General features: G+C 40.0%; 2 protein-coding genes across 3 annotated transcripts; one reads left to right on the forward strand and one right to left on the reverse strand.

Moving 5' to 3' along the window:
- Window positions 1–6,016: 6,016 nt before the first annotated feature.
- Window positions 6,017–14,346, reverse strand: Tmem254 (transmembrane protein 254). Of its 2 annotated transcripts, none has more exons than XM_047553011.1 (4): window positions 14,154–14,346; window positions 12,039–12,142; window positions 11,776–11,835; window positions 6,017–7,635 (listed from the first exon to the last, which is right to left on the reverse strand). In XM_047553011.1, the coding sequence occupies exons 1-4, from the start codon at window positions 14,241–14,243 to the stop codon at window positions 7,515–7,517; spliced, it is 375 nt and encodes a 124-aa protein (XP_047408967.1). In that variant the 5' UTR covers window positions 14,244–14,346; the 3' UTR covers window positions 6,017–7,514. The 2 variants fall into 2 exon arrangements, with proteins under 2 accessions (XP_047408967.1, XP_047408965.1); XM_047553009.1 differs by lacking the exon at window positions 14,154–14,346 and adding an exon at window positions 13,774–14,043.
- A 5,767-nt stretch (window positions 14,347–20,113) lies between these two features.
- LOC124985740 (beta-catenin-like protein 1) lies at window positions 20,114–22,435 on the forward strand. Its single transcript, XM_047554369.1, is given in 4 exon segments — window positions 20,114–20,129; window positions 20,747–20,983; window positions 20,986–21,201; window positions 21,204–22,435. Coding segments are annotated over 4 exon segments (1,701 nt in total).
- The last annotated feature ends 934 nt before the right edge of the window (window positions 22,436–23,369 follow it).

Consider the following 23,369-nt stretch of genomic DNA (forward strand, 5'->3'; position numbering starts at 1 on the left):
GGCTTTCTTTTCACCAGGCAGTGGCTCAGCTGGCAGAAGCAGGTACAGGAACACCGAGCCTCGGACTAACCAAAGACCTGACCCCACCACAGATAAACAGCCGTTCCTCTCCCAAACTTTTTTGTATTTTCTATAATGATCTTAAGAAATGCTTGCTTCAGAAGGTTTTAAATTCAATGCATTTTCTCTTGATATTGTGTTGGTTTTGTTAAAACCATTCCTTTTGTATGAAATGTTTTGACTTATAAATCATTTTATGTACTTTTCCTACCTGAATTTTCAACCATTGAAAATGTATATGTCATTAGGATTAAACAAAATTTTATTCAAGTTCATTCTGACAGTAGAGTTCATTGTTTGGAATTTGAGAGAAGGGATGGATGATTGGATCTGTTTCATCTATAAAATTTCAAGTTCTTATAACTAGTGCATTCCTATTATTTGCTGGGTTTCATCATTTTGTCTGAAATAGGATATAAGTAAAAACTTACACATCATATTATCTAAAATAGTATCCCTGACAGATGGAACCCACCTCTGCAAAGATACATCTGTCTTAACTATCTAGTTACAGGCCTTTATAGAAACCAGAAGGCCTGAATCACCATCAGGTGTTGAACAAGATAACCATTGACTAGTTACACAGGGAATTCCTGTGTTTAAGGGGTTAAAGATGTCTAACATCAGACGGATTTTTTTAAAGGATTTTTTTTTATGCTAACACTAGACAAAAATCAACTGTATTTGTAAAAATTTACCTCAAAGTATTTAATTTTATAGTGTGATTAATCCCAGGGCATTTGGTATGAACCAAAGTGCATCCCTTTTATATATGCCTGGCTCTAGTAAGGATGGCCAGGGATTTTTACAATATGGGTGCAAAGCACTTAAGCCACTTTTAAACTTAATGGATGATTTGGAGTCATATTAAGTGACTCCATCAGAATGTTAGAAAACACTTTAGGCATCAGTAGCATTGGGCCACACCGCAATATTAAAATACAAGTGTGAATTATTTTAGAGAGAGCTTTCATTTTTGTAATTTTTTTCATCAAGAATATTTCTGGTAAGCAGAAGATTTTTTAAAAATCTGATTTGGTTCATAAAGGTTTTAATATTGCCCAACATACTGCTGGGGTAGCATTTAAAAAACAAGTATTTGCGAACTCTTTGTTTCTTAGGGGCTTGTACATCTCTGCTATGGACATATATAAAATTAATTGTAATTATAACTCAACTGCTACAGTTATGTCTGGGCGGTGGCTTGGGTTTTTATGGAGCAACAACTTAGACACGTGACTGTAATATGCTACAATTGTATGTATTGAAAATATGTGAAAATGGTTGAATGTGGACTGTGTATATATGTATGTAAAAATTTCTGTGAGATGCTGCTGTTGCCCACTTAACATGAAATATATTCTAGAGATTTTAATCCTAGTGGCCAGTTCTATGATACTGTATGTATTCTACAGCTGATGACAAGGTAAGACTGTTTAGTGAATATTTGTTAAATTTTATTGTCGTGGTCAGAGATAATTTCAGAATAAAATTTTAATGTCCTACCTTAAAAAAATAAAATAGGACATAAAAGGGACAAAAATAAAGTAACCTCTCTTTGTATGTGTGAACTATAAAAAAAACCCCAAAAGCATCAGACTTTATTATAACTAAAGTCGTGTGACTTTTTCCCATCTTTGTTATATATGGTACCCTCAATGTGAACTTTATAATAAACAATTTTGTTTATTCTGTAATAAAGATATTATTTTTCACTCCCCCAAAAATTGTGCACATGTATGATGTATATAGCATAATGTTTTGAAATATGTGTACATTGTGAAATAACTGTATCAGGCTAAATAAAGTCACTTTATATATATGTTTTTTGTTGTGAAAACACTTAAAAATCTCCTTTAGCAATTTTCAAATCCACAATACATTGTTAATAACTATAGTCACCATATTGTACAACAGACCTCTTGAACTTAATTTCTCCTTTCTAACTGAAAATTTGTATCCTTTGACCAACATTCCCCAACCTCTGGTAACCTCCAGGGTACTCCGAGTTCAACTTTTTTTAGAGTGCACGTGTAAGTGAGGTCATGAGGGATATGTCTTTCTGTGTCTGACATTTCATTCAACATAGTGTCTTCCAGTTCTTCCATGCTGTTGTAATGACAGAATTTCCTTCTTTCAAAGGCTGAATAGTATTCCACTGTGTAGATACAACACATTTTCCTTATGCATTCATCTGTTGAGGGACATTGAAAAAAAATACTGCAATGAACATGGGAGTGTAGATGTCCCTTTGACATTGCTGATCTCATTTCCCCTGGATATATACCCAGTAATGAGATTGCTGGGTCATGTTAGTTCTATTTTTAATTTTTTGAGGACCCACCGCACTGTTTATCACAAATGGGTATGCTAATTTACATTCCCAGCAGCAGTGTCCTAGGGTTTCCCTTCCTCTGCATTCTTGCCAGTGCTTAACATTCCTCATTTTGGTAATAGCCATTTCTAACTGGTGTGAGATGTCTTATTGTGGTTCAGTTTGCACTTCTCTGATTAGTGACCTTGAGCATTTCTTCACACATCTGTTGGCCATTTGTTTGTCTTTTTATGCGTGTGTGGTATTGGGGATTGACCCTAGGGATGCTCTACACCTGAGCTACATCCCCAGCCATTTTTAAGTTTTAATTTTGAGATAAAGTCTCATTATGTTACCAAAGCTGGACTTGAACTTGTGACCCTCCTGCCTCAAACTCCTGAGTCACTGCAATTACAGGCTTGTGCTACCAAGGGCAGAGGTATTTTTTTGTTTTTTGTTTTCTTCTTTTTATTTTTTTTGTTCTGGGGATTGAACCCAGGGGCGCTTAACCACTGAGTCACGGCCTTGGTATTTTTTATTATTTATTTTCAGACAGGGTCTTGCTAAGTTAACTGGGGCTTTGCTATGTTGCTGAGGCTGGCTTTGAACTTGCTGTCCTCCTGCCTCAGCCTCCCAAGTTGTTGGGATTGCAGGCATTATACCACCACATCTGACTTTTTTCTTCTTTTGAAATTATCTACTCAGGGACTTTCCCCATTTATTGTTTTTTTTTTGTTGTTGTTGTTGCTATTCAGTTTGAGTTCCTGATATGGTTTGGATATTAACCTTTTAGTCAGGTGTATGGCTTTGCCCATATTTTCTCCCATTCTGAAGGTTGTCTCTTCCCTCTGTTGTGAATTTCCATTGCTGTGCAGAAGCTTTTTACTTTGATGAAATCCTATTTTTACTTCTGCTACCTGTTCTTTGGGGGGTCATATCCAAAAATCATTGCTCAGATTAATGCCATGGAGCATTTGTATCTTCTTCAACTTCTTTCATCATGATTTTCATTCTCAGTGTAGAGACCCTCTGCATTCTTGGTTCAATGTATTCCTAAGTACGGATATTTTGGTATCTTAGAAGCCATCTTAATATGTTTCTTGGAAATTGCAGATACAACACCAGGCTTGGTGGCACACACCTGTCATCCCAGCGGCTTGGGAGGCTGAGGCAGGAGGATCCTGAGTTCAAAGCCAGCCTCAGCAACTTAGCAAGACTCTAAACAACTTAGCAAGACCATCCCTAAATGGGCTGGGGATGTGGCTCAGGAGTTAAGCACCCCTGGGTTTAATCCTCAGTACCAATATATATATATATAGCAGATCCAGTAGCAATTGAATAGCATTTTCAAATGTCCACTGTGGAATCAGTGTACAAATCTCTTCATAAAGAGAAAAAATGTTTTTGGAGAATATACTTTCATTATACAGTTAAAAAATATTTAGATGGGTAAAGAACTACATAAAATTATACACAATGAAAACTAAGTTTCCATTTCATCTTTTTTTGTTGGTTCTTTTTAGTTATACATGACAATAAAATATACTATGACATAATTATAAAAGCAAGGAGCATAATTTGTTCTAATTCAGTCCCTGGTATTTCCTCTTCCTCCTAATCCCTGTTCCCTTCCCACTACTCTACTTATTTTTCTGCCATTTATAGTTTTTTAAATGAGTGTTTTGTGGATGTACATGATGGTGAGATTCACTGTGGTATCTTCATATATGTACATAGGAAAATTAGGTCAGACACGTTTCACTGTCTTTCCTTATATCCCTCCTTTCCTTCCCTTGTCTACTCCTCTGACCTATTATTATTTTTTCATCCCACTCTTATTTGGATTAACTTCTTCATATCAGAAAACATTTGGCCTTTAATTTTTTGAGCCTGTCTTGATTCACTTAGTATGCTGATTTTAAGTCCTTTGGATATATATGGAGTGGGATAACCCAATCAAATGGTGGTTCCATTCCTAGTTTTCTGAGGAATATCCATACTGCTTTTAAGAGTGGTTGCATCAATTTGCATTCCCACCAGCAATGTGTAAGGACACCCTTCTCCCTACATCCTCACCAAAATTTGTTACTTGTATTCTTCATAATTGCCATTCTGACTGGAGCGAGATGAAATCTCAAAATTTGCATTTCCCTAATTACTAGAGATGTTGAGCATTTTTTTCATTTATTTTTGACCATTCATATTTCTTCTTTTGAGAAGTGTCTGTTTAGTTCCTTAGCCCTTTTTTTTTTTTTTAACTCTTTGAATATCCTGAATATTAGTATCCTGAGGAGCAGGTGACAAAGACTTTGGACTCTCATTGTCTAGTCTGGATGAAAATGGAAACCTGACTTATAGACAGGTCATTATAGACAAAAAGTCTTGCAGAGAAGTGTTCCACCATCATACCAACACTTTACTCAGCTTTCCTTCCAGCACTTTTCCATCTGTGCTGGCAATAAAAGGGAAGGGAAATGGTATTTATAAACCAAGCCATCAAATTCAGAGCTTTAATTATGGAAACAACAGGAGAGGCCTTAGCAAGATAAAATTGCAATTGCACTCTATCCTCTAACTTCTCTGTTCTGTGTGTTCAATGTAAAGACATAAGGGCAAGTTGTTTTCCTAAAAAGCCTCTTAACACATCTAGAATTTAACCTTTTAAACCCAAGGCTTGTGTTAACACTATGACTTATAAAACATGTACAGACTTGGATTCGTGAACATGTGGAGGACAGGTTAGTTTCTGTGTTTGATCTGTTATTAAGTTGTGAGGTCAATTTTTTTTCTTTTTTGTTCTTCTAAACTATACATGCTCTGGAAATCTTTTGGGTTGGTAAGAAAACAGTTCAGTCTGTTCCTCTTCCATGAAGATGTCTCTGGCCTTTCCTCATCCCAACTCAACATAGATCTGTTTCTCCTATATCACCACCATGACTGCAATGCAGATCCATGATGTCTCCATTTTTCTGTTTACTTTTTGCCTCACAGACTTACTTCTAAACTCCTGGGCTGTGGGGGAAGTGGGTGACATGAGGCCTAGAGTCCTGCCTCTCTTTGGGAGATGTTGGTAAGTCACCTTTGCTGGGATGAAGTTTAAGGTTCCATAAGTTTAGGTGTAGGGGTAAATTTCAAGTTGGATTTAAATTTTGTGTTGGGTTAGGGTTAGGGTTAGGGAAGGAATGTGTACATCAGGAAACAAGATTTTTCACCAGAAAGTATGTTTGAAAATATATTGAAATAGCAAATGGGTTCGTGTGAGTCATACAAATACACTTTGTATTTGAAGCATCTACTAAGATCGCTTTTGGTTCTAAGCCACAGTAATACCACAAATAAGATTATAGGATTTTTTATGTTTGGCATTTTAAAAATACCAGAACACTTCACTTGTTGCACAGATGCTACCAAATACTGAATGAAAACAGAAACAAAGAGGAAACAATTCTACAGGGAAAAAGAGACACTGGTGTCCAACCCAGTGACTCAGCGAGCACACAGGAGCGGAGAACTACGTAACCCACAACCAGGGCATTCTGCATTTATCAGTGAAAAACAAACTGATATCTGAACAGTACAAACAGTTCCATTTAGAGCCTACTGAGAAAAAGAAAAAAGGAAGAAAAAGAAAAAACCATTTGATTGAAGAAACAGTCACAGCATTTTATTCGAGTTAGTCCATTTCATTCAATCATCTGCCATATTGTTCTGGACACCACCAGTATTACCGTCATTATTAGTTCCATTTGGAGATAGCCATGCTTTACAAAAATCTGGGTTGGATCTCCATGATGCTTAATTCCTGGTCAAAAATCTTTTTCTTTTACTAAGAAGTATCCTCTACTCACAAGAGAAAGATCAGGAAAGACTGAGATACATTTGCAAAAAATTTATCTCCACTAAAGCAATTCATAGTTCATGATCTCTCATGGGGGCTTTCCTTTTAGGGAGAGTTCTCATAAATGTCTGCTAATACAACAACCTGCCCACTGTATCACAAAGGGAAATGAGGAATACTCCCCAGAGAACAAGCAGGTGCTCTCCAGAGGAGCCCTAATGGCTCCTAAGGATGACAGTATCATCTTAGGGACAAATTAAAGGGACAGAGATAGGGGACCTCTTTGCCCAACAGCCAGTGGTAATAAGGTACATCCAGATTAACCAGGGAGGAAGTAACCAGCTTGATAACCTACAGGCTAGGATCTCTAGACAGGAATGTGGAAGTGACTGAGTAAGCTAGGGCTGGATGAAGAAAGTGACAGACAATAGGAAAGTGGGGACAATCTAGGTTTCCCCAGAGGTCCCACAGAAAGGTGGCACCACTATTGAAGTCATCCTGAGCTTTCCTATGAGATGAGGGTACATGGAATGAATGGTTCAGAACAAGTGGAAAGTGAAACGTTGCCTCCTTTGTTTAGTAACACTGGAGGAGCACCACTGCTGATGTGCAGGTGGGGACCGGTGCCAAGGAGAAAAGGACAGCTGCCTACATTGTGGCCCCGAGTTGAAGGGGCAATCTAGCAGTGGCCATCAGATTCTGCATCCCAAGGAGCACTGTGTTCCTGGGGTCCTGTGCTGGGAAGGATCACTTCTGGCTGGCAGCATCAGGGAAATGTGCCCTGGCCCTCTGGCTCTTGGCTCTCAGTGGGTCCTTTGGGCTTTTATGCAAGTGCTCAGTTGAGAAGATCTGATCCTGCCTCACAGGTGTCTAACAAATGTATTGTGAAAGTGCTGTTTTATTTTGGTTCAGAAAGATGGGGGAAAAATTAGAAGAGATGTTTTACTTAGAAACAGAGCACAGGTTCACCAGCACACAACTCTAGTACTTGCTTCAGCCCTGAAGACAGAAAGGGGCCAGCACAGCCAAGGGTCTCAGAGTGGGTGGCTGCAAGTCTGCTCCACTCAGGTTTTCTGCAGAACTTGGAAAGCCAAAATTTCTTCTTCTTTCTTTCTTAAGTAACAACTAATCTACTCAAGCTCAACCAGAGCATATGGAAGAAAAATGAATAATCAGAGGGTCTTTTAAATAACCTGTGTAGGACAGTCACTTCTAGAATGTAGAAAGATCATCAAGTAAACACAGCACTCCCAAAAAGAGAGTCTGAATGTAAAAGTGGAGAGAAAGTTTTGGTTATCCCCTTTAACTGTGTTTTTGGTGCTTTGGCCTGTAAGCAATCAAGATGGAGAGAGATGCTATCCCAAAGAGGAAAGTCTGCAGGAACCAGAGTAGTTGAGCCCGACTGTCTGTGATTCCTTTATACCTGAAAAAGAAAGGACAAAATTTAAACACCAGAATTTTAATTTTATGGTTTATGCGGGTTTTTGACTTCAATTTTTTTTTTTATTTAGAATTTCCATCTACTTTCATTAGGTTTATTTTGCTGTTTTTCTCTGGAATGTGAAAGATTAGTTCATTTATTTTTCATCTCTCTTGTTTTCTGATAAATGCATCTCAGATGGTACACTTCCCTAGGAACAGTCTGGGTGCTGTCTGGGGTACAGTACTATATAACTATTTCTCATGTGAATCTTATCAGTGGACAGGGTAAACAGCACTGGCAGGGCTTCAGAGCAAATGTCTTAAAGGCAGACCAGATGACAATCCTAGTTTGCCACATACTAGCTGTGACCTGGCAAAATAGGAATAGTAGCGTCTAACTCATCAAGTTTTGAAGTGATGGGTAAGATAATATACACAAAGTGCTTAGGAAAGAGCTTGGTACATAGTAGTAATAAATACCTGCTCATGTAGTCTTTCAAATTAAACTGCCTAAAACAAAACCCAAAAGAAAAAATGATCCAATTGAAGGGAATTTTGCTAAAGTCTCATCTGTAATATAAGTCTCATGTGGATGACTTTTTATTTAAAACAAAACTTTACATTTAAGAGCATATGAATTTCTACACTAACAGATTTAAAAGAGAAGCACCATAAAAACTCTTAATAAGGGTCTGGGGTCGTAGCTCAGTTGCAGAGCTCTTGCCTTGCACATGTGAGGCACTGGGTTTGATCCTCAGCACCACATAAAAATAAATAAAATAAAGGTGTTGCATCCATCTACAAGAAGCATTTGATAAATTTTAACACCCATTCTTCAAAAAAAAATTTTTTTTTAGCTGTAGATGGACACAATACCTTTATCTTATTTATTTACTTATTTTTGGGTGGTGCTGAGGATCCAACCCAGTGCCTCACATGTGCCAGGCAAGCACTCTACCACTGAGCCCCATTCCAGCCCCTAAACACCCATTCTTAATAAAACTTTTCAGCAAACTTAGAAATACAATGGAACTTCCTAAATTTAATAGAGATTACAGAACGCCAGTATAAACACAATTCCTGTTACATGTTACACACAGAAGGCTTTCTTTAAGATCAGGAACCAGGCATAATGTCCACTACCACCACTTTCATTTGACACTCTCCTGCAAATATAGCCAGTACATAAAGGAAAGAAACATAAATGAAAGGCACACAGAATTGAAAAAAGGAAATGCAACTATCTGGACACAATTGTATACCTAGAAAACTATTAGAATTAGTAAATGGACTAAATAAATAATTAAATAAATGGACTCTGCAAGGTTGTTGGATATTCCAGTAATATATAAAAATTGACTATCCCCATACAGACTACCATCAAATAATTAGAAAAGGAAGTCATTTATAATATCATCTGAAAGTAAAACAGCTAGACAGAGTCAAACAAGAATAAACACAGAATGTGTAAGAACTCTTAATATAGGACTTTATTGATATATTATAGAAGATCCAAATAAATGGAGACAGATCAATTCGTATTTAGAAGATGCAGGAATGGAGATACATTAGTTCTCTTTAAAGTAATTCACATGGTGAATACAATAAAGATCTCAACAGGTTTAGATTTTTGCTTTTGCAACACATGACAAGGATAAGAATGTGTAAAGGTCCAAGAACAGGCTCTCTCTTGAACAAGAAGGTGAGAGGATGTGGTTTATCAGCTGTCAATGATCATAAAACCACCACTATTGACAGTGCCATGTTGTCCCAAGAAAAAACAAACAGGCCAATGCAACAAAACAGAAAGCTGAGAAACAACCATATGCATATGTACATATGATATAAGATGGAGCTCATCAATGGAGATTGAACATATTCACAAATGGCTATGGGAGAGCTGAGCATCCATATGGAAAGAGATGACATTAGAAACATCTTTCCCAATCTGGGGAGATAGCTCAACTAGTAGAGTGCTTGCCTTGCAAGCACAAGGCCCTGAGTTCAATCCCTAGTACTGCAAAAAAAAAAAAAAGAAACCTCTTTCCCCACAAAAATAAGTTCCAGGTACATTGAAGGCATAAGTGTAAGAGGCAAAAACTGTAAAACTGTTAGAAGACACTGTTAAAAGAATATTTTCATCATTTCAGTATAAAGAAAAAATTAATAAATTTGACTACACTGATCAACTTCTATTTTTCAAAAGACCTAACAGAGTAAAACAATCCAGAGAAAGAATATTTGCAAAGAATCTACACGGCAAAGTATTTAAATTCAGGGGGAAAAGAAAAAAGTCCCTATAGATGAATAAGAAAAGGGCCGACACCCAATAGAGGTGTTAGTAGGGGCAAGGGTAGGGAAGCGGGCCTGCCCTACACTCTTGTTAGAAGTATAAATTAGTTCCATAGTTTTGAAGGTAACAAGGTGATATATATCAACAGTTAATTTATTCATTCCTTAATTTTCAAATTTTTAGAAGGGTACTGGACCTGGGTGGGTTTTGAAGGAATCCTGCCTGAAAGGCCCAACTGAAGCATAGATGTGATCTCAATAAAAGGGTAAAAGTCTTTCCCAAAACAGGTCCTGAAGGTAAAACTGCAAAGTGGTGCACTGGAAGGGGCACCAGGAGAAACCATCAAAGGAAATGCAAAGGGAGATCCACACTGGTGAGCAATTTCCCCCAAATTCAACCAAAGCCTCTCTAGATAAAAAGGGTCCACACTGAGTTTGCAACAGATACACCCAGATACCTGATCAGGAGACTGGGCCCTTTTCCCTCTAACCATTCCTACCATTCCAAGGAGGCCACAAGCAGGCTCCTGAGCCCCAGTTGGATGAGAGCTGATACTACGGATTAGAAAAAGCTTATAGTTTTAATAAACAGACTAGATTAGAGTGAACAATTATAGGTAGTGACTAGAAAATCTACGGATCTGTTTGAGTTTCACCCAGGGCTATAGTGAGAGACAGGGAAAAATCGATAGGGTAAATTTGCTTGGAGAGGGGTGAAAAGAACACGGTTGCTTTCTGCTCCTCTGGTAGAAAGTCCAGTGTGTTTAATAACAAGAAGAGAGAATACTGTAATCTATTAAATGCACTTAGCAGTTTCTCCCATGGTATGCACATGATCAATTATTTTATTTTATTATTATAATTATTTATTTATTTATTTTATATTTTTAATTTAATTTAATTTATTTATTTTATTATTTTACTTATTTTATATTTTTAAATTTTATTTTATATTTATTTTGTTTTATTATTTTATTTTATATTTTATTTTATTTTATTTTACCAAGCTACAGCCCAGTTCATGGCACATGACTTGAGGCTAAACAACAGGTCTGGGGAGATAGAGGTTGAAGGTCACAGAGGACAATTACTTTTATTATTAAAATATAGTAGTAATACAATGTCCCACTTTGTACTTTTAGAAGTAATACAACAATAACAGAGGTAACAGTTAATCTTGGTCATATGCGGATATTAATTTCAAAGCAATTTGGCATTACCATAATCATTTTATTCTTTGTATCATAATTTATGTATATTCTTATGCAAAGCACAAAATGTGGAGATTTGTTTTTCTAGTACTTTCAGACAGTATTAACCTACACTGGCATCTGATGAATAGGGTACAGTTAGGGGCTTTTAACTTGTATTGTGCTCCAGAATTATATGTGGAACTTTAAGAAAGATCATATTCCTATGTCTGAAGCAAGACCTACCTGATCAGAATCTCTGGGTCTGGAAACCAGACATGCGTATTTTGTAAAAGTTCCTCAGATGACTCAGTTGTGAAACCAGGACTGTGAACCATTGGCCTATATCAATAACTTAGCTCTTTTTTCTAAACTAGAAGGAAGCCTAACCTTTTGCTCTAGTTGAGGTACACAGTTTTTAAAACAACAAAAGTCATCTCAATTAGATAACTAATTGATTCATTAACACAAACTAACTGAATTTATTCATCAAACATTTACTGAGTACTCCATGTCAGGTTTAGTACTAGGTATGGGGATTCAGATCTACCATGAGAGTGCTCTCAGTCTACAAGTATATAAATTATTGAAATGTGGCTACTCTCAACTTACATTAAACACCATGAGAAAGGTGACAAAGACCTGTTACAAAGACTTACTTGCACAATACCATGGCATATAAGGACTCTCCCACGTGAATCAGCCAGGCAAGCCAATACCTGAGTCAGGAAAAAAAAAGTTTTGTCTAGTTTAAGGTGACAGTTATCAACTGAGGAAATCTAACACAGAAAACTTAAAAAGAAAGGTGTCTTACTGTGAACTAGCACCACTGTTAGAAATCTAAAGGCAATTGCAGGTTTTCCTGGTCTCCAGGGAGACCAGGCCTGCAATGTCCACAACTAGTTTCTGTGGCCCTCCTTACCCATTTCGCAGGAGGCTGTGATGGTGGTTCACCAAATACTGAGTGAAGTAGCCCAGGGGTCCAAGGCTCTGATAAGGGATACTCTGAGGCCAGAGGACAACCCACTGGAAAAGAGCCAGAAGCACAGAGTATCTTTTAGGTCATTTAAAAGATCAGCAATCATTTATTTATTTATTTATTTTTGAGAGCAACTATGAAGTAATACTGATTCTACAAAAACAACTCAGACTGAAGAAACCCTGAACAAGTTCATTTGGTCCTCCATTTTTGACTTCTAATTTATAAAAGCAACTAAACTGAGATGTTTATGAAGAGAAAACTATTATCAGACTCAGTGCGCAGGGTGGCTAATTCCTAATCTTATTAATGAATTTCAGCAAAACATGATTTTATAGAGTTTCAGCAAACAAGATTCGGTATCTACCAGCTCCACAATATCCCAATGTGAAGTTCCCAAGACTTTCCTCCCTTTATATTTTATCTAATCAGAGAGTCAAAACAGCATATCAGAAAATCATGTTTTGCTGAAACATATAAATCTATAAAATTTTTTTATAGATTTTTTTTGTTTATGTTCCTTGACTAGCTTTTTATTGAAGAAACTATAGCTTAAGCCTAACACCCGTTTAAGGTAAAACTCCTCTCTCTTCTTTCACTTTGTGTATTTCTAAAGTTGGAAATGCTCTACTGCACAGAGAAGGAAAATAGGTAAGATCCACTTTGTGAAGTTATAATACCAAATGGTTCAACACATACGGCTTCTGTAGTAAAATTATCAACCTTTCTTTAGCCTATTTTGTAATCTCTACCAGCTTAGTTTTTTTCTAAGAATTGTCAACAGCTCCAAAATTTATTGTTCCATTCATCTCTGTCAAGAGAAATATTCTCTCCCAAGATGTTGCTTCACATAAAAAATTAAAATAAAGCATGAATTATCACTGCATCTTACCAAACCAAAGCAAACAAGATTCAGTATCTACCAGTTCCACAATATCCCAATGTGAAGTTCCCAAGACTTTCCTCCCTTTATATTTAATCTAATCAGAGAGTCGAAACAGCATATCAGAAATGCACCTTTGAAAAACTTCAACTCAATGCCTTAATTTTGCATATGGGGAAATCAGGACAGAGGTAGTCACACTTGACACCAAACACCGTGGACATGAGAATCCCCAATCTGCAGAATCTCTTGGGCAATATCCAAATAGCTTTGCCTTCCTTCATAATTATACCAATTTAGCCCCCAATCTATTTCCTGGCATCTTTCCCATTACACTTTAAGCAGATTCTCAGCTAGACAAAAGAGGTTCTTCCTCTGTAGCGCTTTCTTGCTGCCACATCTATACCCAGTTAGTTATATCCTGTTTATCCCTTTTTAGCAACTTAATCGTACCCATTCTTTAGGTTTACCCCCATTTTCCAAGCAATTCCAACTGCTTCAAACACTCTGCTCCGGAAATTCTACCCTGAGTTGACAGGCCTATGGAAGTCTGTCAACTTGACTTCTGCCCTCTTTGTGAGAGGCTCAGACTCGGTTAAGTCTCAACAACCGTGGACGCGAGGGCAGAAGCTCTCTAAAGCAGAAATCTTCCCAAGAACCCACCAACTTCCGCTTACACCAGTAACGTAGGCAACCGTCAGGGGCGCGTGCGCAGAAACCTCATTCCCGCAGCATCCCTGGCCCTACCAGGGCCTGGTGGGCCCAAACCCATCCACCGCCCGCCCCGCGCCTCACCGAGAAGTATCCCAGCCCCAGGGCTGTGACCAACGAGGGCCAGGGTCTGGCTGTACGGAAGTAGGCGGTAGCATCCCTGCCGGCCTGCGACTTCCCCACCACCATCTTGAAAGACCTAGGCACTGAGTCGTCGGGTGGGGAGCAGTGCCTGCTTTCACTTAGGGAAAGCCTGGCGAGCCGGTTTCTCAGAGCCTAGAGCACCCGCCCAAGGCCCTGCTGACAAACTAATGCGCCGGCATCTCCTCCCCAGCTCTCGACCTCTCCCCGCCCGCTCCAAACGCGCCGGGGCCGAGACTGCGCCTGCGCGGCCTCCCCGCGGGCAGGTCCTGCCACCTTGCAGCGCTCGCTCCCTTCCCGGGATGGGTGGCCATTGCTCTTACCGTGTAATAGCCAAAGGAGAGGGTGATGACTGTGAACCAGAACAGACTGCCCTTCCGGAAGTAGGCTGTACTACCTGCTACGGTCGCCATCGCTGCAGCATCTCCTGGGGAATGAGCGGGGATGGGAGCTGAGTCCGACCCGAGCGGGGCGAGGGACCCGAGCTGGGCGAGGGAGAGGCGCCACCGCGCGGGGCAGAGACAGGAAGCGCGCCCTCGCGCTTCTGCTCCTCACCCCGCACCCCGGCGCTCACGGAGCCACATCCCCAACCATTATTTTTTAATGTAGAGACAGTCTCCCTGAGTTGCTTAGAACCTCACTAATTTGCTGAGGCTCCCTTTGAACTTGGGATCCTCCTGTCTCAGCCTGCTGAACCGCTGGCATCAGAGAGCTCTCTTCATGACCAACTGAACTTCTTGAGTTGACATCAAAACCAACCAACGTTCTGTTTCCTCATACATGAGTCTTGGATTGTTATGTTTTGAAGAACGAATTTCAGATTATGTAATGCAATCCATTTCCCAGATAAACCATAGGGCTCATAAATATCATTACCAGCGACAAATAGTATATTTTTAGTCTTTTTCATCTTTGATCATACCACTCTCTTGGATCTTCTTCCTCTCTGAAAAAGTGTTTTCTCAGCTTTTCCTTTTACTTCTTATCCCCTAGATACAAATTTGCCTTGTGTTCTTTGTGCTTTATATGCTTTTGAGATTCAATTTTCATCTCCCTTTTGATGACTCTAAAATGGTCTTTCTAATTTTGACCTCTCCCCAGTTGCCTGCTGGTCACTTTCACCAGGTAACCTAGACACCTCAAAAACAAAAAATCAACTTTCATTATTCACAGTCAGTTATGACCTCAGCCCCGCTACTTATGTTAACAGCACTCTCCTTCTACCCTGTAATCCCATATCTAGTTAACTGTAGAGAATCCTATTGGTGGGGTGACATATTGCACTCTTCTAGATTAAATTGTGGTTTGTTTGATCCCCACTCGGGTCACTCCTTTCTGATTTTTGCCCTTCAGTAACCCACATGCATATGGCTTATCAAATCTACAAATGACAGGATCCTCTTCAATAACCCACATGCATTCTACAAATGACAGGATCCTCTTCAGGAAAACCTGACTAAGGTTTTCCTGTTGCTTTTTAGGAACTTACCTGATGCTTATTCCTTATTTGAAAGTATTTTTCTTCGGATAGTAAATCTGCAACAAGGGAGATACTGGAGAAATAATTCACCTTAGGATAGAAAAAATGGCTTGGGTTAAAGGACCATAGAGAGCTAGATTTTAGTTTTATAACTTTTGAAACCAGCAAGTTGGTGGGAAGAGTTGGTATAGCTCACAATCGAAGGATCTTGTTAACCTATCAGGCACACATCAGGAATCCAAATATGATATAGGACTTCTACTTAGGTGTGAGTAGTTTATGTCAATCCATGAAGAATCCACAAACATGTTCAGAAGGGTTTCCTCTATTCTATGTAACTTGTCTTTTACATGTGACAGGGAACAAGAATTCTGTAACCTCTGGGCTGTCAGAGAACTTTCTTACTGCTGGACACTTCCTGCTTTCTGAACGGTTTGATGACGTAAACTTGGAAAACAAGAATTATTTCTTATTTCCCCATAAGATTGGCCTAGGAGTTATCAAGACACACCCTAAAGGACAGTAATAATTAAATACCTTTGGTATTGGACATGCAAAAATCAACAAATAGATCAATGGGAAATAATACCCACTAAAAGAAGTCATTTAGCCAAGCATTTATTTTATGAAATTTATTTTTCAAATTAAGGAGAAAAATAGACAATCTGCTAAATGATTCTGGGGTAATGAGTTAACTATTTGGGCCTCACTAATTTGCTGAGGTTGAACTAGTGGTCCTTGAGGCTCAGCTTCCTGAGATAGAGGGATTACAGGCATGCACCCACCATGCCTGACCCATGGCTGACCTAGTTATCGTTTTGGGGGGAAAATTTTTCAACTTTGCTCCTCATCCCCAAACACACATTCTCAAAGCAGTATCACAGGGTACAGAGATAAATAGTACCCCCAGGGGTGTTCTGATGAAATGGCTAGAGAGTAGAATGGGTATATATGTTCCAAGATGTAGCAAACCACTTCCTCCACACTTTTTCAGGATCATAAAGGGGTGGGAATCTAAAATTTTTAAAAATATAAATCAAACATTGTATGTTCAGAGAATCACAAACAGTTTTTTGTTTTCTTTTTCTTTTTTCTTTTTCTTTCTTTCTTTCTTTCTTTCTTTTTTTTTTTTTTTGTTTAAAGAACCGAATGTGAAATTGAGTTTGAGTGCAGGAAAATGAGGCTGGAAAAGCAGAAAGGGTCCTGATTCTGAATGGCATTGGGTATCAACCTGTTCTGATCCTTCAGCCAAGGCAAGTTAGTGAAGGTTTTTTGTTTGATTGTTTTACATTAAGGAATTGAAAGAGTCTGGTGTACATTGGATGGAGGTGAAGTTGGAAGCAGGGAATATGGAAGATTCACAAAGCTCTCTGATGGGAATGGAGGAAAGATTTCATCATTCCCTCCAATATGGAAGGAATAGTTCTGAGGGTTTGTTTAGTGTCCGGGTTTGTCCCAGAGGTAAAACTGGGAAGAAGACAAGTGCAGTCTGGGCTCTCAGGTTGGGTACAGTGTGGTTCAGCTGAGAGGAATATCAATAACAGGGATTTTCTAGGAACAAGTGTCTAGTTTGCATTGATCATGTGAGATCCTGCTTTCAGGGATTGTGACCAGGTCTGTCCTGAGGATCTTGAATTAAGTAATGAACCAAGGAGGCAGGGACAATCAGTAGGGTGTGGAGACTTTGCTAGGTGAAGGGAAAACCAGAGTATATTTGTCCTGACTAAAAATCTTCAAATTCCAGTTAGAATCCCAGGGACTTGAGAGGCTGAGACAGGATTGTAAGTTCTAGGCACAGCAGTTTAGTGAGACCCTGCCTGAAAAGAAAAAAATTGGGAATGTAGTGTAGTGGCAAAGTGCACCTGGATTCAAGCCCAATTACTAAATAAATAAAGAAAAAAGTTCAAATAGTTATGATTAATGATGTTCAAAATTAAATTTTGTGCAGGATTTTGACTTGAAGAATACTGGTTTACAAACATCTGTGAAAAAAGATAAGAAGTAGAACAAAGTATTAACTAATAAATGTGAGCTATTTTTCTTGGCATTACTCCAGTTGAGTTAACTAAATGCTGTGATGTGGGAGAATGAGGCAGGCAGCTAAAATTTAGGTGGAACAAAATAAATTCAGTGAATGGGCAATTGATATCAAATCATCTCAACAAAACTCAATGTCCTAGAAGCCAAATTGCTGAGTCATCAGATTGCAAAACATATCCCATGTATGGGATGTGGTGTTGACACTTGGATAGGAATGTTAAATAGACTTATTAAACATGTTCACTTTTGAAGATGGAGAAAAAAAAGTTTACCTTTTTTTGTATTGAGTTTTGAGCCCAGGGCACTTTGTCACTGAGTCACATACTTTTTATTTAATTACATACACCTCTAAAATGAGATTAGAGATGGAACGGAATATCAACTAATACTTTTGAGCTATTTTTCTTAGCATAATTCCTGTTGAGAAAACTAAATGCTGTGATATATATGGGCGAATGAGTCAGGCAGCTACAATTTAGGTGGAGAAAGAAAGATTCAGTGCAAGGACAATTGATATCAAATCATCTCAACAAAACTTAGTATCCTAGAAGCCAAATTGCTGAGTCATCACTTTGCCAACTTCACCCAATTTATAGGGTGTGGTATCGACACTTGATAGGAATGTTAAGTGGCCTTATTGAACATGGTCACTTTTGGTCATGGAGAAAAAAAATATGTTCATTTTTTTTCTTTTTGTTTTGTGTATTGAACCCAGGGACAGTTTACCACATACCCATTACTTTTTATTTAATTTTTAATTTTTGAGACAGGTTCTTATTTAGTTGCTGAGGGTCTCACTAATTTGCCAGGCAGTCCTTAAACTTGCAGTCCTCCTGCTTTGGCCTCCTGAGTAGTTGTGATTACAGGTGTGCACATCATGCCCCGAGAGAATCTGTAATTTTCAAAAGTTCACCTGAATGTTGATGTTCCTGAGACTTCACTGTGCTGTTCCCAGCTCTATCACGTGGCTGTATCTACAGCACCTGCTGTGTGCTGGGCTTTACCATTATGGGCACTTTAACAAGGATGGAAGACTCAGAGAATATGTTCTGAAGCCAAGCTTCATATAAAGAACATGAACTAGAAAACAACACAAAATAGCTTGGCCATATTTGATGACTCAGGCAACTAACCATGAGATTGGGCCACTTGGAGCTGATTGGTTGGTCTAAATAATGCAATGAGCTCTGAGGAGAGCCTGACTGGGGTTGAGGACAGATGAATCCAGGCATGGAGGGGGGTGTCCAGGTGGTTTTTGGAAACAGCTTGGTGGAGAAGAGGCAGGAAAGGTCAGGACCACCTGTGAATTCAGGCTACTAGAAACAAATGAAGCAAAGCTGATGGGAACTTTTAATTGTTGGGAAAAAAGTAAGAGCCAGAAAAATCAAGCTAAGGTCTACCTATTATTTGATTGTTAGAATAACTGAGCAAATTAAAATGTAGATATAATATTCGACAGCATGGTTTCACACAAGTGGGCAAAGTAATAAAAAACAAAAGCAACTTCATAGATAATAAAAGAAAATCAAAAGAAACCTTTTATCTTTAACCTTTCAGATTATCTCATACATATCATCTACTTGTAGTCCAGCTAATTAAATAGACTCAAAAGTTACTGGAATCCTGAGAAGAAGAGACCCTCAGCCCCTTTGTTCCTAAGGAGTGAACCAGGAGCCACCAATACTGAGTTACATCCCCAGACCTTGGTTTTTCTTTTTTCTTTTTTTTTTTTTTGAGACAGAGTCTGGCTCAATTGCCCAGGCAGACTGTAGATGCTCTGCCTCTGCCACCTGAGTTGGGGTTACAGGTATGGCATCCATTGTTTTTATTTTTAACTTGTTTTTTTTCCTTCTTTGAGATAATAATGGATATGGTCACACCACAATAAAATTAGAACTCTCTGAAGGAGATTTGGTTATCTGTGATCATTAAAAATGCCTGACCCCTATCAAAATGTACAAAAATATAAAATTAAAATTAAAAAATGCAAATTTTCCTTTAAAGTACTTTGAAGAAAAGCACAAATTTACATTATGGTTTTGGTTGAGTGTTTGGTGCTGACCAAAGTGGGTTGTTGGGCCTCTCTACTGGAAGGTGACCAATTTGAGATTGAGACATGAAGTAAAGGGACTAGGTCAAGTGACATTTAAAAATAATTAACTTTTCTTTCTTTCTCTGTTTGTTCTTTTTTGGTGCTGGGGACTGACCCCAGTAGTGCTTTGCCACTGACCTGCATCCCTGGTCCTTGTTATTTTCTGATTTTAAGACAGAGGCTTGATTAACTGCTGAGTCTTGATAAACTGATGAGTCTGAGGCTCCAATTTGTGATCCTCCTGCCTCGGCCTCCCCTGTTGCTGGCAATACAGGCCTGCACCACCACACCTGGCTTATTTTTCCTTTCATAGCTGTCTTGGCCTCATCACTGGTATCAAATGGTCATCCACATCATCTTTAACTGCCTGTTTGCCAGAATTACCCCAGCCTCCTTCTTGCCATCTCCATCCCCTTCCTCACCATCCCCTTCCTGCCCTTCTTCATCTACCTCATTGTCTGCTTGGCCTCCTGTTCCCATCATCCTCATGATCACTCCCACCAGCAGGGGCTCTTCCATTTTCTGACTCCTGCACAATTCCCTTTTTCTCACTGAAGTCTTTGGTGGGGATCTCAGAGCTGGTGCACATGACCGCCTTTCACATGGTGGATAAGTCATGATCCAGACAGAGGGTTCATATAGAAAGCATGAGATCCGGACTTTGGAACTCGATGTGCCAGAGTCCAGGTATTGAAGAAGACCAACTGCAGAGGGGGCTGTAGCTAGGGAGAGGGGTGTCTTAGAATAGTGCAGATGGCTTTTGCAGTAGCTAGTGGATCAACCCAAGTTTGATTTGCTCTCCTCTCTAGTCTCTAATCTCCTCCAACCCTAGTGGTTCCCAAAATATTCCCCCATGTGCCCAAAGCACCTGAAATGACAGGTGGAGGTGCCTATGCAGACAGCATAGGACCCACCTACAGTCATAGTACATGAAATGACGTCCAAGAATTTATCTATCCTACAAGATTGTTAATTGTGCCTTTTCTTCATATTTGGTTGCAGAAACACCATCTATCCTGGAATCAAGTTAGAAAATGAGACACCCATTTTTTTTAAAGCTTCTATACTGCTCAAATTAATCATTTGAAACATTACTTGTATTTTTAAATTTTTTGTTACTAGGAATTCAACCCAGGGGTACTCAACTACTGAGCCATAAAGGAAAAGAGTGAAAGAAAGAGAGAAAGAAAGAAAAAAAGAAAGCTAGCAGATTGTTTCATTAGAAATGGGGATATGTTGATCTCTCTGAGAGAAATGGGGTTGTGAGTGGAGGGAACTGAAGTACCAAGCATTGACTGGGCCAGGAATCATAGAAGTGGGCGAACTTCTGAGCTACCAGCCCAACAGGGGCACAGAACCTCCCCAGGATGATGATAAGGAGGAGGAGCTGAAAACACATCGGAAACAAATTGGTCCTTGGGAATGCGGCTGCCATCAGGAGGAGGAAGCAGTTGTGGTGGAGGAAGCTGATGATGACAAGAGGCTGCTCCAGATTATTGACCGAGAGGTCGAGGAGGAGGAAGAGGAGGAGGAATCACTGAATGCTCAGTGACTAAAATGATCCTCACATTTGAAAAGAGAGCATATAAAAATGAAGAGTTGCGGATCAAGTTGCCAGAAAATCCAGGGAAGTTCATGGAGTCCGAGCTGGACCTGAATGACATCATTCAGGAGATGCACGTGGTGGCCACCATGCCAGACCTGTACCACCTCCTGGTGGAGCTGAATGCTGTGCAATCGATTCTTGGGTCGCTGAGACACGAAATACAGATGTGTCCATCGCTGTGGTTGACTTGCTTCAGGAAATGACAGATGTTGACACTCTCCACGAGAGTGAAGAGGGAGCGGAAGTCCTCATGGATGCGCTGGTGGATGGGCAGGTGGTAGTGCCACTGGTGCAGAATCTGGAGCGGCTGGATGAGTCTGTGAGAGAGGAGGCAGATGGCGTCCACAACACCCTGGCTATTGTGGAAAACATGAATGAGTTCCAGCCCGAGATGTGCACGGAGGTTGCCCAGCAGGGGCTCCTGCAGTGGCTCCTGAAGAGGCTGAAGGCAAAGATGCCTTTCGATGCCAACAAGCTGTCCTGCAGTGAAGTGCTGGCCATATTGCTGCAGGACAACCACGAAAACAGGGAATTGCTTGGGGAGGTGGATGGAATCGATGTGCTCCTTCAGCAGTTACCCGTGTTTAAAAGACACAATCCCAGCACAGCTGAGGAGCAGGAGAAGATGGAGAATCCGTTTGATTCACTGTGTTCCTGCCTGATGCTCAGTTCAAATCGTGAACGTTTCCTGAAGGGTGAGGGCCTTCAGCTGATGAATCTCATCCTCTGGGAAAAGATTTCCAGGAGCAGAGCCCTCAAAGTGCTGGACCACGCCATGATTGGGCCCGAGGGCACAGGCAATTGCCATAAGTTTGTTGACATTCTTGGCTTAAGAACCATCTTTCCTCTTTTTATGAAATCTCCCAGGAAGATCAAGAAGGTGGGAACCACGGAGAGGGAACTTGAAGAACATGTCTGCTGGATCCTGGCTTCCCTCCTGTGCAACGTGAGAGGGCAGCAGCGAACCCGGCTTCTGAATAAATTCACCGAGAAGGACAATGAGAAGGTTGACAGACTAATGGAGTTGCATTTTAAATATCTGGGTGCAATGCAGGTGGCTGACAAGAAGATTGAAGGAGAACAATATGATATCGTGTGGTGGGGAGAGATCATTGACAAGGACGTGGAGGACGAGTCCTACCTCTGGCGCCTGGACGCGGGGCTCTCTGTTCTCCAGCACATGTGCTACATCATGGCTGAGATCTGCAGTGCCAACGTCTCCCAGATTCGCCAGAGGGTCCACCAGATCCTAAACATGCGAGGAAGCTCCATCAAAATTGTCAGGCACATCATCAAGGAGTACTCGGAGAACATCCGGGATGGCGGAAGCCCAGAGTTCCGGGAGAACAAGCCAAAGCGCATCGTGGGTTTGCTGAAGAATTTCTAGAAGGCCTCTGCCATGTGCTTGGACTCTCGCCGCTTCCCTCCCAGAAACCGTTTTTACACCGCTCTGTGTGGCTTTGGACATACTGAAGCTCGTTTTGGAACAAAAAGAAATGGGAACGTGTTGATCTCTGAGAGGAATTGGAGACAACTGCCGAGCATGGGCTGCATTTTCTTCGCCTGGTACAGTAAAGCCTTCCAAGTGCTATTACCTTCTCCAAGACGGTCGGAAAAGTACACAGTCCCATTCCCAGGCCTGCATTTTCTTCATCTGTGAAATGGCATCTTTGGCTTTCTCACAGGACTGTATGAAGAGGAAGATGAATTAAGCGTGGCTGCTGCTGAACCTCCCTGTAACTCCCGCTACTGGGAGGATGAAGCCGGCGGAGTGTAATTTGAATGTCAGTCTCAGCAAATCAACAGGACCTTGATTAAAATAAAAAATAAAAAATAAAAAAAGGCCTGTTGGATGTAGCTCAGTGGAGTACCTCTGGGTTCAATGAAACAGTACCAATAGAAAAAAAAAGAAATTTTTTTTTTTTTTTTTTTTTTTTTGGACAAAGTTTCCTAAAATATTAGTCTTATGTCTCTATTCAATTTCAATCTGTGGTCTCTCCTTCCAAGCTCAGTTCTCCTTAATCAATGCTCTATCAAGTGAGGTGACTTATGTTTTGTTTTGTTTTTTCAGTACTGGGGATCTAACTCAGAGCCGCGTGCTTGCCGACATTATGAGGATGTTCTCGGGTTTAAATAAGATTATTTTCAGTAGGTGCTCAATGAAGGGAACCCTGGATTTGAAGAGGTGGTTTAGGTTAAACCTAAAGAGAGTGTCTGGCTTGGGCGGTGGCCCAGGGCAGGGCGGAGGTTCATGCCCCCTGCCCCTAGGGGAGGGGTGTTCTGGCGCATCTGTCTGGGTGGGCCGTCTGAGGGCGTGTCTA

The sequence above is a fragment of the Sciurus carolinensis genome, chromosome 5, assembly GCF_902686445.1.
Source record: "Sciurus carolinensis chromosome 5, mSciCar1.2, whole genome shotgun sequence".
Taxonomy (NCBI): Eukaryota; Metazoa; Chordata; class Mammalia; order Rodentia; family Sciuridae; genus Sciurus; species Sciurus carolinensis.